Source organism: Rhincodon typus, chromosome 2 (assembly GCF_021869965.1).
Source record: "Rhincodon typus isolate 14 chromosome 2, sRhiTyp1.1, whole genome shotgun sequence".
Taxonomy (NCBI): Eukaryota; Metazoa; Chordata; class Chondrichthyes; order Orectolobiformes; family Rhincodontidae; genus Rhincodon; species Rhincodon typus.
This window is the reverse complement of record NC_063333.1, coordinates 39401064-39414286: the sequence shown is the minus strand read 5'-3', so window position 1 is coordinate 39414286 and position 13223 is coordinate 39401064. Positions and strand designations below refer to the sequence as shown.

General features: G+C 42.7%; 1 protein-coding gene across 5 annotated transcripts in view; it reads right to left on the bottom strand.

Moving 5' to 3' along the window:
- The window catches only part of pip4k2aa (phosphatidylinositol-5-phosphate 4-kinase, type II, alpha a), a 266770-nt gene that overhangs the window by 5222 nt on the left and 248325 nt on the right, over positions 1–13223 (bottom strand). For all 5 annotated transcript variants that reach the window (XM_048609441.1, XM_048609437.1, XM_048609448.1 and 2 more), the window contains one exon: positions 7478–7730. In XM_048609441.1, coding sequence (XP_048465398.1) covers positions 7478–7730 — 253 coding nt within the window. The remainder of the gene's footprint in view (positions 1–7477; positions 7731–13223) is intronic.

Genomic DNA, 13223 nt, shown 5'->3' with positions numbered 1-13223 from the left:
CCGCCATCTGCAATCCGACCCCACCACCAAAGACATTTTTCCCTCCCCACTCCCTCCTCCCACCCCAAGGCCCACCCCCATCTCCTACCTACTAACCTCATCCTGCCCCCTTGACCTGTCCGTCCTCCCTGGACTGACCTATCTCCTCCCTACCTCCCCACCTACACTCACCTTTACTGGCTCCATCCCCGCCTCTTTGACCTGTTTGTCTCCTCTCCATCGATCTTCTCCTCTATCAATCTTCTATCCGCCACCCCCCTCTCCCTATTTATTTCAGAACCCCCTTCCCCTCCCCCATTTCTGAAGAAGGGTCTAGGCCCGAAACGTCAGCCTTCCTGCTCCTCTGATGCTGCTTGGCCTGCTGTGTTCATCCAGCTCTACACCTTGTTATCTTAGCACTGACTAGGGAACTTCATGTGAAGGAACCCTTAGGGGTAGTGACCATAATATGATAGAATGACAGAGAGAAGCTTGAATCAGATGTAATGGTATTACAATTGAATAAAAGTAACGAAAAATGCATGAGGGAGGAACTGGCCGGAGTTGATTGGAAAGAGAGCCCAGCAGGGGAGACAATATGGCAACAATGGTATGAATTTCTGGGGGCAATTCAGGAGGCACGGCAGAAATTCATCCCAAGAAAGAAGAAGCTAAGGGGAGGATGAGGCAACCATGGCTGACAAGGGGAGGATGAGGCAACCATGGCTGACAAGGGAAGTCAAGGGCAGCAGAAAAGCAAAAGAGAAGGCATATAATGTGGCGAACATCAGTGGAAATCCAGAGGATTGGAAAGCTCTCAAAAACCAGCTCTCTCACACACACACCCTCTCCCACATGCGGGCACACACACAGACAGACCCACTCTCCCACACACACAGACACAGACACACTCTCTCACACAAGCGCACACACAGACACAGACGCACTCTCCCACGCACAGATGCACTCCACACACACAGACACAGACACACTCCCCCAAAACCCATACACACATATAAATCTGTGGGGTGATTTTATATTTGCAGATACATTCTAGTTTGTCCAAAATGCACACAATTTATAGACAGTCAGGCAATGTGGCGTTTTATAAAGTCCTGCTTTAAAAATTAAAAGCAGTCTGACTCCAAACCAAAGCACGAAGATTCTAAACAATACCGCACACCTAACATGCATTGTCTGATCTAAAATGTCGCCTCCTTACACTGATAAAACCTTTAGTTCTCTCAGGGCAGTGACTTGAAAAAAATTTGGGGATTTACATATACACATTAATCAATTAAAACCTTCTAACTGATTAAGAATTTAACGGAATCTTAGGTTTGTTTAATACATCCTCATCAGTTGTGTGACCCTTTGATCTCTTATTTATTAACTCTGTGTTCTGTGTGCTTCTTTCTCACTTCACCTGACAAAGGGGCTGCTCTCCAAAAGCTTGTGTTTTCAAATCAACCTGTTGGACTATAACCTGGTGTCATGTGATTTCTGACCTTGTCCACCCCAGTCCAATACTGGCAGCTCCACATCATACTTGAGAAAGGATGTACTGGCACTGGAGGAGGTGCAGAGGAGACTCACTAGGTTGATTTTGGTGTTGGGAGGGCTGGCTTATGAGGAAAGACTGAGTAGATTGGAATCTAATCATTAGAATTTAGAAAAATGAGGGGGGAATCTTACAGAAACATTTAAAATTATGAAGGGAATAGATAAGATAGAAGCAGGGAGGTTGTTTCCACTGGCGGGTGAAACTAGAACAAGAGGGCATAACTTCAAATTTAGGGGAAGCAGATTTAGGACTGAGTTGAGGAGGAACTTCTTCACACAAAGGGTTGTGAATCTATGGAATTCCCCACCCAGTGAAGTAATTGAGGCTTCCTCATTGAATGTTTTTAAAGCTAAAATAGATAATTCCTTTGCTGTTCAAAAAATTAAGGGCTATGGTGAGGGGATGGGTAAGTGGAACCGAACTCTCGAAAAGATCAGCCATGATCGTATTGAATGGTGGAGCAGGCTCGAAGGGTCAGATGGCCCACTCCTGCTCCTGGTTCTAATGTTCTAACAACAGATGTACAGTGGTGCTGAATTTTGCTTTTGTACTCCGAAATGCTCCAGCCACTGTTAAAAAGCTGATGAACCAGATAATGCAGGTTTATCTGATTGCAGAGTGTATCTTGACAACCAGCTCATGTACAACAACATTGAGAAATGCACTTGGAACAACTACAAGCCCTCTTGCAGAAAGCACAATTAGCTCATTTCGTGGTCAACCTTGCTAGGAGTGGGATCACTAAGGGTCTAGTGATCTATCTGGGACACATAGTGAATCAATAACAAGTATTATCCAGGCTCACAAAGCCACAAATTGGTAGCATAGGTCCTCATTCTCACAATACAACTGAAGTCATGAGGTTCTTGGGAATATATGGGTTCTACAGCAAGTTCATCCCAAACTTCAACACAGCAGAAGACTTATTACAGAAAAAGATGTAAAGGAAGTATGCACTGGGAAATGTCAGATAGCTTTCAAAGGCTGAAGCCATTTTAAGAGGTTAGACAGTGCTTGCAGCCCAAACTTTAGTCGAGAGTTTAAAGCAGATGTCGATGCAAATGTCATCAGAGCTTTCCTCCTCCAGAAAAACAAATTCGGAACAGAGACTGGGTACTTCTGCAAAGAACTGGACAAGCATCAGAAATGGTTCTCCACAATAGACAAGGAAACCTAAAGACTGCCACTTCAGAGGGAACAATGCAAGAAGGAGGGCATGGCCCTATCTATTCATGTTCCTAGGAGTGATGATCAATAATCTGTCCTGGACTAGCCACATAAATGCGACGGTCAAGAAGACACAACAACACATCTTCTTCCTCAGGAGGCTAAGGAAATTTGACATGTCCATAAGGATGCTCACCAACTTTTACAGATGCACCACAGAAAGCATTCTATCTGGATGCATCATGCCTTGGTATGGCAACTGCTCTGCCCAGGACCATAACAAACCACAGAGAGTTGTGAACACAGCCAAGACCATCATGCAAGGCAACCTTCATCCATTGACTCCATCTACTCTTATTACTGCGTAAAGGCAGCCAACATCATCAAAGACCCCTCCCACCCCGGTCATTATCTCTTCCAACCTCCTCCATCAGACAGAAGATACAAAAGTTTACACACACATACCAATAGGTTCAAGAACAGCTTCTTCCCTGCTGTAATTAAACTGCTGAATGGACCTCTCAAATTTCAAATCTAATGTTGATATTGTTTCTTGGGCACCTTCTTTGCAGCCGTAATTCTGTATACCTCACTCTGTTCAATCACCCTATGATCTTTGTATGTTATGATCTACCTGTACTGCACGCAAAACAAAATTTTTCACAGTATCTAGGTATATATGACCATAATAAACCAAATAAAAAACCTGATCTGTGATCACCTGCGGACACAATACAAATTGAAAGAAAGGCAGTTCTCGTGAAAGGCATGTTTGCACTTTACCTGTCCAGGAATATACAATAAAGGGGATTAGAAATCAACTGCAGACCCCAGCCTGCGTACAGTGTTGGAGAGCTGGTCTGCTTGTGAGTATACAGTTTGTAATTCAATCTGCACTGTGTTAAACTGAGCTGCGAAGGAGCACAGCTGAAAATTTCCACTAAATACCCTTTGATGCAGGTGAAAAGAAACAAAGTCAGTCTCTTTCTCGCTGTCAATCAGCAATGTCACTGTTGACGAAAACTAGGCAAATTCCTTACAGTTAACTGTAGAAGTAAGAATCTCCAAATACTACTAAACTGTTAAACTCAGTGCTATTGGAACCAACCATCTTCACAGCTGCAATGTCATCACAGACAAGCTAATTTGTATATTCCTTATTTAAACTTTTCTTTTTTTGGATTAACCTCTCATTTCTAATCAGTTTGTGTGTGTGTCACACTTTATTATCTTATCTTATGTTTTAGTGGCTGATAAAACTCATTCTTTCAGTACACTGAGAAAGCCTGGTTAAATTTGTTCTTTTTAAAACATGAATATATTTGGCCTAGGAAAAGATATTCAGGAAGAGATCCTTTCTAAATTAACCCTTTTTGCAAACAAGGAATGGATTGAGTAAAGAAGAGGAGTCAGTTCATCCCTCTTCACCCTGGAACATTTGGGATATCCCATTTGGGCTGATGGACCCTCACCCAGGGACTGGATGTAACAGTTCCTTGGAATTTTTCTTACTTGGAATGTATCTATTCTGCGTATTCTGAAATGTCCCCTTAAATTTCCACCACTGCATTTCTATTGACCTATCCTTTAACCTAATTTGCCAATTCACACTAGCCAGTTCTGCTTTCACACCCTGATAAATGCCCTTATTAAAATGTAAAAAAAAAGTTTTGGATCCACCCTTTCCTTCAAAGTAAAATTAAAATTCAATCTTGTTATGGTGGCTGCCACCTAGAGGTGCCTTCACCATCAGTTCATTAATTCATCTTATTTTGTATATTCTGCTCCCTGGACATGCTGATCTAAGAAACTGTCCCAAAACATTCTTTGAACTTCTCAGCTAGGCTACTTTTGTCCATCTAACCTATTCAGTTTCTATGTAAGTTAAAATTTCCCATGATTATTGCCATACCTTTCCAACAAGTTCACATTATTTCTTCCCTTATGTTCCACCCTACCATGTGGTTACTGTTACAGGAAATCTAAATCATTCTCAGAACTAACATCTTGCCTTTATTGTTTCTCATCTCTTCCCCAATTTTTTCCACACCCGAGTTTATGAACATCCTCTTGCCTAGTCTCTACTCTTTGCTCTCCCTACCTTAATGGTTTCCTGTACCGTGGCACCATGTTTAGTGGCTCATCTACCCTACATCAGAAGACCCAATGCTAATGCTATGGCCACCTTCTGGTACAAAAAAAAAGTTCTGTCAAAGTGTTACTGTACTCACACCCTATGGATGCGACCAGACCTGCTGGGTTTCTCCAGCACATTTTTATTGGATCAAAAACACTTGCCCCTCCCTGATGCGAGATTATAGTTTAGCCTCCAAATTATAAACTGGAAGCCAAAACCATTTGACCTTCAAACATTTGCCCCAGATGGATTTGCCCTAGATCACACAGGTATCCAGGACCTCCCACATGCTGCAGTCACAACACATCACCTGTTTTGCCATTCTTAACACATTCTAGGTACTTAATTACTTCATTCAAAAATATAATTACTTAGATTTATAAATATTTTATTCGTCCTATCACCAGCTGTTATATCATCTTGGACCATAGGAAAAGCATAAAAGTTGGTCACTTACCAGGTGGCTAGCCAGTTATGGGGAGGTGATGGCTAGTGGTATTATCTCAAGACTGTTAATCCAGAGACCCAGGTAATGTTCTGGGAGCCTGGGTTCGAATCCCACCACAGCAGATGGTGGAATTTGAATTCAATTAAAAAAAGATCTGGAATTAAAAGCCTAATGATGATTAAAAGTCTAAATTAGATGATCATCATTTAATGATGACCGTGAAACCAATGTTGGTTGTCAGAAAAACCCATCTGGTTTACTAATGTCCTCCAGGGAAGGAAACTGCCATCCTTACCTGGTCTGGCCTATGTGACTCCAGACCCACAGCAATGTGGTTGACTCTTAACTGCCCTCTGGGCAATTAGGGATGGGCAATAAATGTTGGCCTAGCCAGCAATGTCCTCATCCCATGAATGAATTTTAGCGAGCTTCTCTCCTGGAGCAGAATAAGAACCAATTCCTGGAAGCTAAAGAATAGAAAAAAAGACAAAAACAAAGCATCGCTTCATTCCTTCTCCAATCCCATAATTCACCAATTCCAAGAATTCTATCCTAAGTTGCATTAAGTTGGCTAGTTTTATGTCCTTCAGTCAGGGTCACTCGGCTTCTCACCTCATTACAGCCTTGGTCCAAACATGTACAAGAAAGATGAACTCAAGAGGTGAGGTGATTCTGATCGGATTTTACATGAAGGCAATATTTGATACAGTCTGGCATCATGACACCCTGTTAAAAGTAAAGCCAATGGGAATCAGGAAAGGAAGTTCCCCACTGATTAGAGTCATACCTAGCACAAAGAAAGATGGTTGTGGTTGTTGGAGGTCAATTTTCTCAGTCCCAGGACATCAATGCAGGAATTCCTCAGAGTGGTGTTGTCACGCCCAAACATCTTCAGCTACTTCATTAATAACCTCCCCTCCAGCACAAGGTCAGAAGTTGGGATGCATGCTGACCACTTCACAGTATTCACTATACTTGTGAGCCTTCAGACACTGAATCACCCCATATCCATATTCAACAAGACCTGGACACCAACCAAATTTGGGTTGATAAGTGACAGGAACATTCATGCCACCTAAACACCATTGCTCATTTCCAACAAGAGAGAATCTAACCATCTTCCCTTGGCAATCAATGGCATTACTATCACTGAGTCCCTGTATGTTAGCCTACAGGGTTACCACTGACCAGAAACTGAAGTAGACTAGCCATATAAACACAATGGCTATTAGAGCAGGTCAGAGACTGGGCATTTTAAATTAAGTAACTCACCTGCTGATTCTCTAAAGCCTAACAGCATAGGCAATTTCACAATAATCAATTTGTTAAAAAAATTACTTCACGCGTGATTTCAGTGTTAATAGGCAATGATAAAATTAAATCTATTTTAAAAATGTATAATCTGATTAAATTAACATCTTAGACCTGCTCGGTCAGCCAGTGTGTCTGATTGGAGACGTTTTGTCACCCTGCTAGGTAATGTAGAAAACAACTGATGTTTCGGGTCCGGACCCTTCTTCAGAAATCCAGACCCAAAACGTCAGCTTTCCTGCTCCTCTGATGCTGCTTGGCCTGCTGTGTTCATCCAGCTCTATACCTTGTTATCTCAGATTTTCCAGCATCGGCAGTTCCTACTATCTCTGAGTTGATTTAAATTAGTTTATTATATTGATAACTATCTTATAATCAGTGCAAAGTACATCAATATGAGAAGGTGAACAGCTAGAGTAAAATTTTTATTATTGGCATGCTTGGGGGTACCAGTTAATCAAAAATGGGATCCTGGTACTAGGGGACCTTGTGCTAAAACCATCACCACTGAAGACCAAGCTGACACCATATTTCTCAGAACTGCCCCTGAAAAGAAATTGGACTGCAACACTGAATAATTGTCAGAATGGTATACTTTTGTTCAGGCACAATAACCAAAACTGTCTCAATAAATTAATAATTTAAATGTTAAGCCTAGGGATAATTTATATGGATTTATAATCTTCTGGTATTACTATTAACTATTTTGAATAAATGCACTACCTGAATACTGCAGGTGACTGGCTTCATACAAAAAAAAACTGTCAGAAATTCTGGTTGGGAGAGTGCGAGATAACACAAAGTTCACAGTATTTCACTGAATTCCCTGGAATGCACTCATAATGTGAATGAAATATAAACTTTTACTTACTTTCATGGCTTTTTATGGCATACACATCAATAGTTGGGTCAAATTCACCAGGTGCTAATGGCTTTGAACTGTTCAGTGTATTTCCAGGGCTATCTGGAGGTGTTCCACATGATCCAGTCGTATGGGCTCCAGCCCCATCACTTTCTCCTTCTTCTTCTTCATCCTCAAACTCCATTTCTTCTTGTTCAGCTCGCTCAACATCATGAATACCAACCAGAAGACTGTAATCCATGATCTTCAGCTGAGCAAGGAACTGAAGAAAAAGTACAGAACTTGCAGTCACATTTAGAAAGTATTTATAATTTAGAAGCAAAACCAAACATGATATTAGTATAATTTGAAGGAAAAACTAGAAACTTATCGCATAGGTATGGCATTTAGCATGAATTACTCTAGAAATGAGAGGGGGGAATGTTATGCTAACTACAGCAGTCCTGGCTAGAAATTCAAAGTGCTAATTTTAAAAAATGGAAGGATATGGCTTGTCTGTGATATTACCAAAGTGTGATTAGCCTGTCAACATGGAATCACAGAATTAGTACATTCAGGAGACCATTTGCCCCATTGTGCCTGCCCTCCAAATAAGCAAATCACAAAGTGCCGTTTTCCTGTCTGCTCCCCTTCAAGAGTGCACACCCCTTATTATACTCACATTATACTCTCATTCCCGTGTGAATACTTCAATTACACATACCTCCACCACTCTTTCTTGCAGTACATACCAGACATTAGCTACTCCCTGTGTTAACATGTTTTTTTCTCATATTGCTTTTGCGTTTTTTACCAATTACTTTAAATCTGCGTCCTTACATTCTTGACCTTTTCGCAAGTGGGAAGTTTCTCCCCATCTACTCAGCCCATTCTGTTGCACGTGGGTTTGACAGGGTTAATATCTGGAACAGTGCAATTAGCACCATCTAATGTGATGATGTAACTTAGACACAGAGTCACTCTCAGCGGAGAGAGAAAATGAAAGTCTTTGTAATGCTAGAGCAACCAGGGCTGTTCTCTCATTAGAAAGGAACAACTTCTTGTTCTGTTGGCATCACTCTGCATCACAAACTATCTAAGAGGCATGGAAGGCTTCTCCAATGAAAAGTAGTAATGACAGAGGTACTCCTGCAACCTGTATAGTTTATAGCAATACAGCAAACTTCCCATTTTTTTCTCTGTCCAACTCTCTCCTAGGTAGACCAATGAGGTGGATTGCTTTCGTACACAACAAAACACAACATGGGAGCAGCTGTCTGAGCCACTTTGGGTCTTCCAATGAGCCCAATCTAGTAAAAAAAGCAGTGAACATTGAATGCGAGAAGAATAGTAGGGGAACTAAATGCAAAGAAGGTCAGACCTGAAACAGAGATGCAGAAGAAGATATATTAAGTCATAGAGTCAGAGGTGTACAGCATGTAAACAGGCTCTTTCGTCCAACTCATCTACACCAACCAGTATCCTAAATTAATCTAGTCCCATTTGCCAGCATTTAGCCCATTTCCCTATAAACCCTAGACAACAAGGTGCAGAGCTGGATGAACACAGCAGGCCAAGCAGCATCATAGGAGCAGAAAGGCTGACGTTTCGGGCCTAGACCCTTCATCAGAAATGGGGGAGGGGAAGGGGGATCGCAGGCAGAATGCTGGGATGCAGAGTGAACATTAATTATAAAGAGGGAAACATCTTAAGATGGGACAATAGTGCATTGGGGGACATGGGAAGGGGTTTCATTAATGGTAACAATCCTGGCTTCAAATTCAAATTGGACCCTTCCTGTTCACATACCCATCCAGATGCCTTTTAAATGTTGTAATTGTACCAGCCTCCGTCACTTCTTCTGGCAGTTCATTCCATACACGTACTACGCACAGTGTGAAAAAGTTGCCCCCTAGATCCCTCTTATATTTTCCTCGCTCATCTTAAACCTGTGCCCTGCCCTGGGAAAAAGACCTTGGTTATTCGCCTTATCCATACTCTGTATGATTTTACAAACCTTGTTAAGATCACCCTTCAGCCTCTGATGCTCCAGAGAAAATAGCCCCAGCCTATTCAGCCTCTCCCCATAGCTGAAACTCTCCACCTTGCCAATATCCTTGTAAATTTTTTCTGCACCCTTTCAATTTTACCAATATCTTTCATTTAACAGGAAGACCAGAACTGAATGCAGTATTCCAAAAGTGGCCTGATCAATGTCCTGTACAGCTGCAACATGACATCCCAACTCCTATGCTCGATGCACTGAGCAATAAAGGCAAGTGTACCAAACGCCTTCTTCACTACCCTATCTACCTGTGACTTCATCTTCAAGGAACCATAAACCTGAACCCCAAGGTTTGGCAACAGTCCCCAGAACCCTACCATTAAGTGTATAAGTTCTGCCCTGATTTGCCTTGCCAAGATGCAACACCTCACATTTATCTAAATTAAATTAAAGTCCATCCACCACTCCTCGGCCCATCAGCTCATCTAATCAAGGTCCCACTGTACTCTGAGATAACCTTCTTCACTGTCCACTATACCACCAATTTTGGTGCCATCTGCAAACTTACTAGCTGTTCCTCCTGTATTCATATCCAAATCATTTATATATAAAAAGTGCTAGACAGATGCACAGAGTTTATCATATGAGACGGTGGTCTGCAAGGTAGACCCAAGTCCAATTTCAAACCAGGGAGCTGAACAGCGATTGAGGATTGGGTGAAAATCTCTAAAATAATGGTACAGTGAAACCAGTTTGAAAGGCAAAGTAGTTCTAAAGGTTTTGCAGCTTTCTGATGGTGTGTCACCACAAATACACACAGGAACCATGATATACAAATAGGAAAAGAAAGTGAATCTTCCCTGCATTTGAACAAAATGGACATAGGCAAGTCAATTGGGGAAATAGGGTGAGAATGACTGAAATGAGATATTTAATATTGAGAAGAAAATGTCAATTCTCCAACAATGTATAAACAGCAATATGAGAATCTCACTAGTGAGCAGCTATCAGCATTCATTTGAATGTTTTAGTACGCTGTTACCACCCAAAATCACCTGATAAGCAGTTTCCCATTCTCCCACGCATTGAATAAAACCAGATGTTGGAAGCTCCCAACATGAAAGTCAGAACGGGTATCTGGCTATCCACTTGCTCCTCATTCCTACACCACAGTCAGCAGTCTCAGGATAGACTCCATAAGCAATGATTGTTTATATTGTCCCCACCCTGGTCCACTGATGGAGGGACTAGTCACACACCAGCATCTCTGAGCCACTTACAAAATGGTTTTGCATTCCAATGCTGCTCTTTGGAGTGCACTGGAACCTCTCATTTTAATGTTATTGCCAGGACACTTTGAACCCAGGGACAGGCACCCAGTTCATGGATTCAATCAGGGTGCATCTCAAGGCTTCTCGCTTGCTTTTTTAGCTCTCACTCATTGCATCTCCTTCAGTGCTAACAGCATCTTCACCTTGCCTTTCTGCACTATACTCCCTCAGCAAGAGCTTAAAGGTTCACAATACTTATGCCCTGGTTTACCTCGTTGAGCAGGTAACAAAGCCAAGCTGCTAGTCATGGTTTCAAGCAGTTATCAATCAAGTGTGTGGACATGTTGCTGTACATCTCCATATTATGTCAATCTCATACCCGTGCCAGTACTGTAAGCAGCAAACACACTGCATATGCAAATGAACCAAGTGTGATGCATGGAAATGTTTTACACAATAAGCTGTGACTGCATGGAACGCACTGCCTGGCAGGTTCACTTGAGGCATTCAAACGATAATTGGATGTTGTTTTTTGGCTAGTATTGGTGCACAGGGATGTGCAGAAAAGATAGCACTGGGTAATAGAGCTAGCATAGGCATGATGGATTGATTGGCCTCCTTCTGTACCACAATGATTCTGTGAATAAACCAAATGATCATGTTTCAAAGTGTATGGGGAATAGCCCTCAGTCGGGGTGGGGCAGGGGCATGATCCCAGCAATGCAAATCAAGTCAGGATCTGTTAATAGGGGCTTGAACATGGTCAATTGGCTACTTGGAGCGGCCAGGAGTGGACTGTTGAACAGGTGTGTATGCGTGTGTGTGCACCACAGTGAAGCCTGCGGCTCAGCTCAATGAAAGTCAAGGGAGGCTATCAGGGTCCACTGCTAAGGTAGAGAAGTCAGGGAAGTCAATTCTGGGGATCGCAGGCAGAATACTGGGATGCAGAGTGAACATTAATTATAAAGAGGAAAACATCTTAAGATGGGAAAATAGTGCATTGGGGGACATGGGCTCTTGTGGGAAGGGGTTTCATTAATGATAACAACCCTGGCTTCAAATTCAGGCAGTGCAACATGACAGTTGTAATGACTAAGCTGTGATGCTGGGCTCAGAATGTAGGGTTGAGGGACGAAGGTGTAATTCAGAGGTGTGTGAGAATGTGTGGAAGCTCAGTACTGATGTCTCAACAGGGAGTAGCAGGAAGAGAGGAACACTGATGTTAAGAGGTGAGAGTCCCTTCCCTTAATTACTGGCTGAGGCTGCGACTCGCTGAGCCAAGTGCGACCTGCCTTTCGTACTCATAAACGGTAAGTGTGCACTGGAAATGGAAAATGGCTGCGACCCCACACGGAGCGGGCAGGACAAGTATTTTCTTTGTGTCTGAGCATGTGGGCTCTATTTGTGCATGGTGTGAGGCGCTTCAAGCAGCAATTGTATTAATTAGGTACTTTTACAGTACAGGTTGAAGTCATCTGTACTCGTAGTGCCCTCCATGTGAAACGCTTGCAGTGTCCAACTGTGTGGGATACAAAAAAAACTAAAATTACTGGAAAAACTCAGCAGGTCTGGTGTGACTTGATTGCATGCTATCCAGACAAATCATACCTTACCATACATACCAGACAGAGCCCAGAAATAGAATGACAGCTATGCAAAGGGATGGCTGATAGCATGCTAGGGAGAAAGGAAAGCTGAGATTGGGGACCATAAGTAAGTGAAAATGGATTGGCTGTGCTGAAAGCAGCACATGTCAAGGCAGCGTCTGGGGTGTGAGGATGGGTAAAAGGTCATGGAAGGAAGTGAACAGACTCTAAAATTATTGAACACGATATTGAGTCCTGAAGGCTGCAGGTCCCCAAGTGGAAAATGAAATGCTGTTTTTCCAGCTTGTTCTGAACCTCGTTGGAGCACTGCCACTGCACCTTCCCCTGCAATCGCAAAAGATGCAACACTTGCCCATTTACTTTCTCCCGTCTCACTAGTCAAGTCCCCAGATACAACTTTTAAGTGAAGCAGTGATTTACCGGCATGTCGCCCAACCTAGTCTATTGTATTCACTGTTCTCAACATGGTCTTCTTTACACTGGGGAGAAAAAATGTAAGTGGGAAATCATTTGTAGAACACCTACGTTCTGTCCGCAAAAATGACCCAGAGCTTCCAGTTGCCTTCCACTTCAATTCAACATCGTATTCCCCGCAAACATCTCTGTCTCGGGCCTACTGCAGTGCTCTAGGGAGGCCCAGTGCAAGCTGGAAGAACACCATCCCATCTGCTGCTTGGAGACCATTAGAACACAATATCCAGTCCGATAATTTTAGAGCCTGATCACCTCCTTCCATGTCCTTTATCCACCCCCCACAACATAGGCTCTGTCTTGACATGGATGGCTTTCAGCACAGCCAACTCATTTTCTCTCTTTCCCCTCCCCACACATACATACACACACACTCACACTCTCTCTCTACCCCCCCCCCCCCCCCCCCCCCCCCCCCCCCC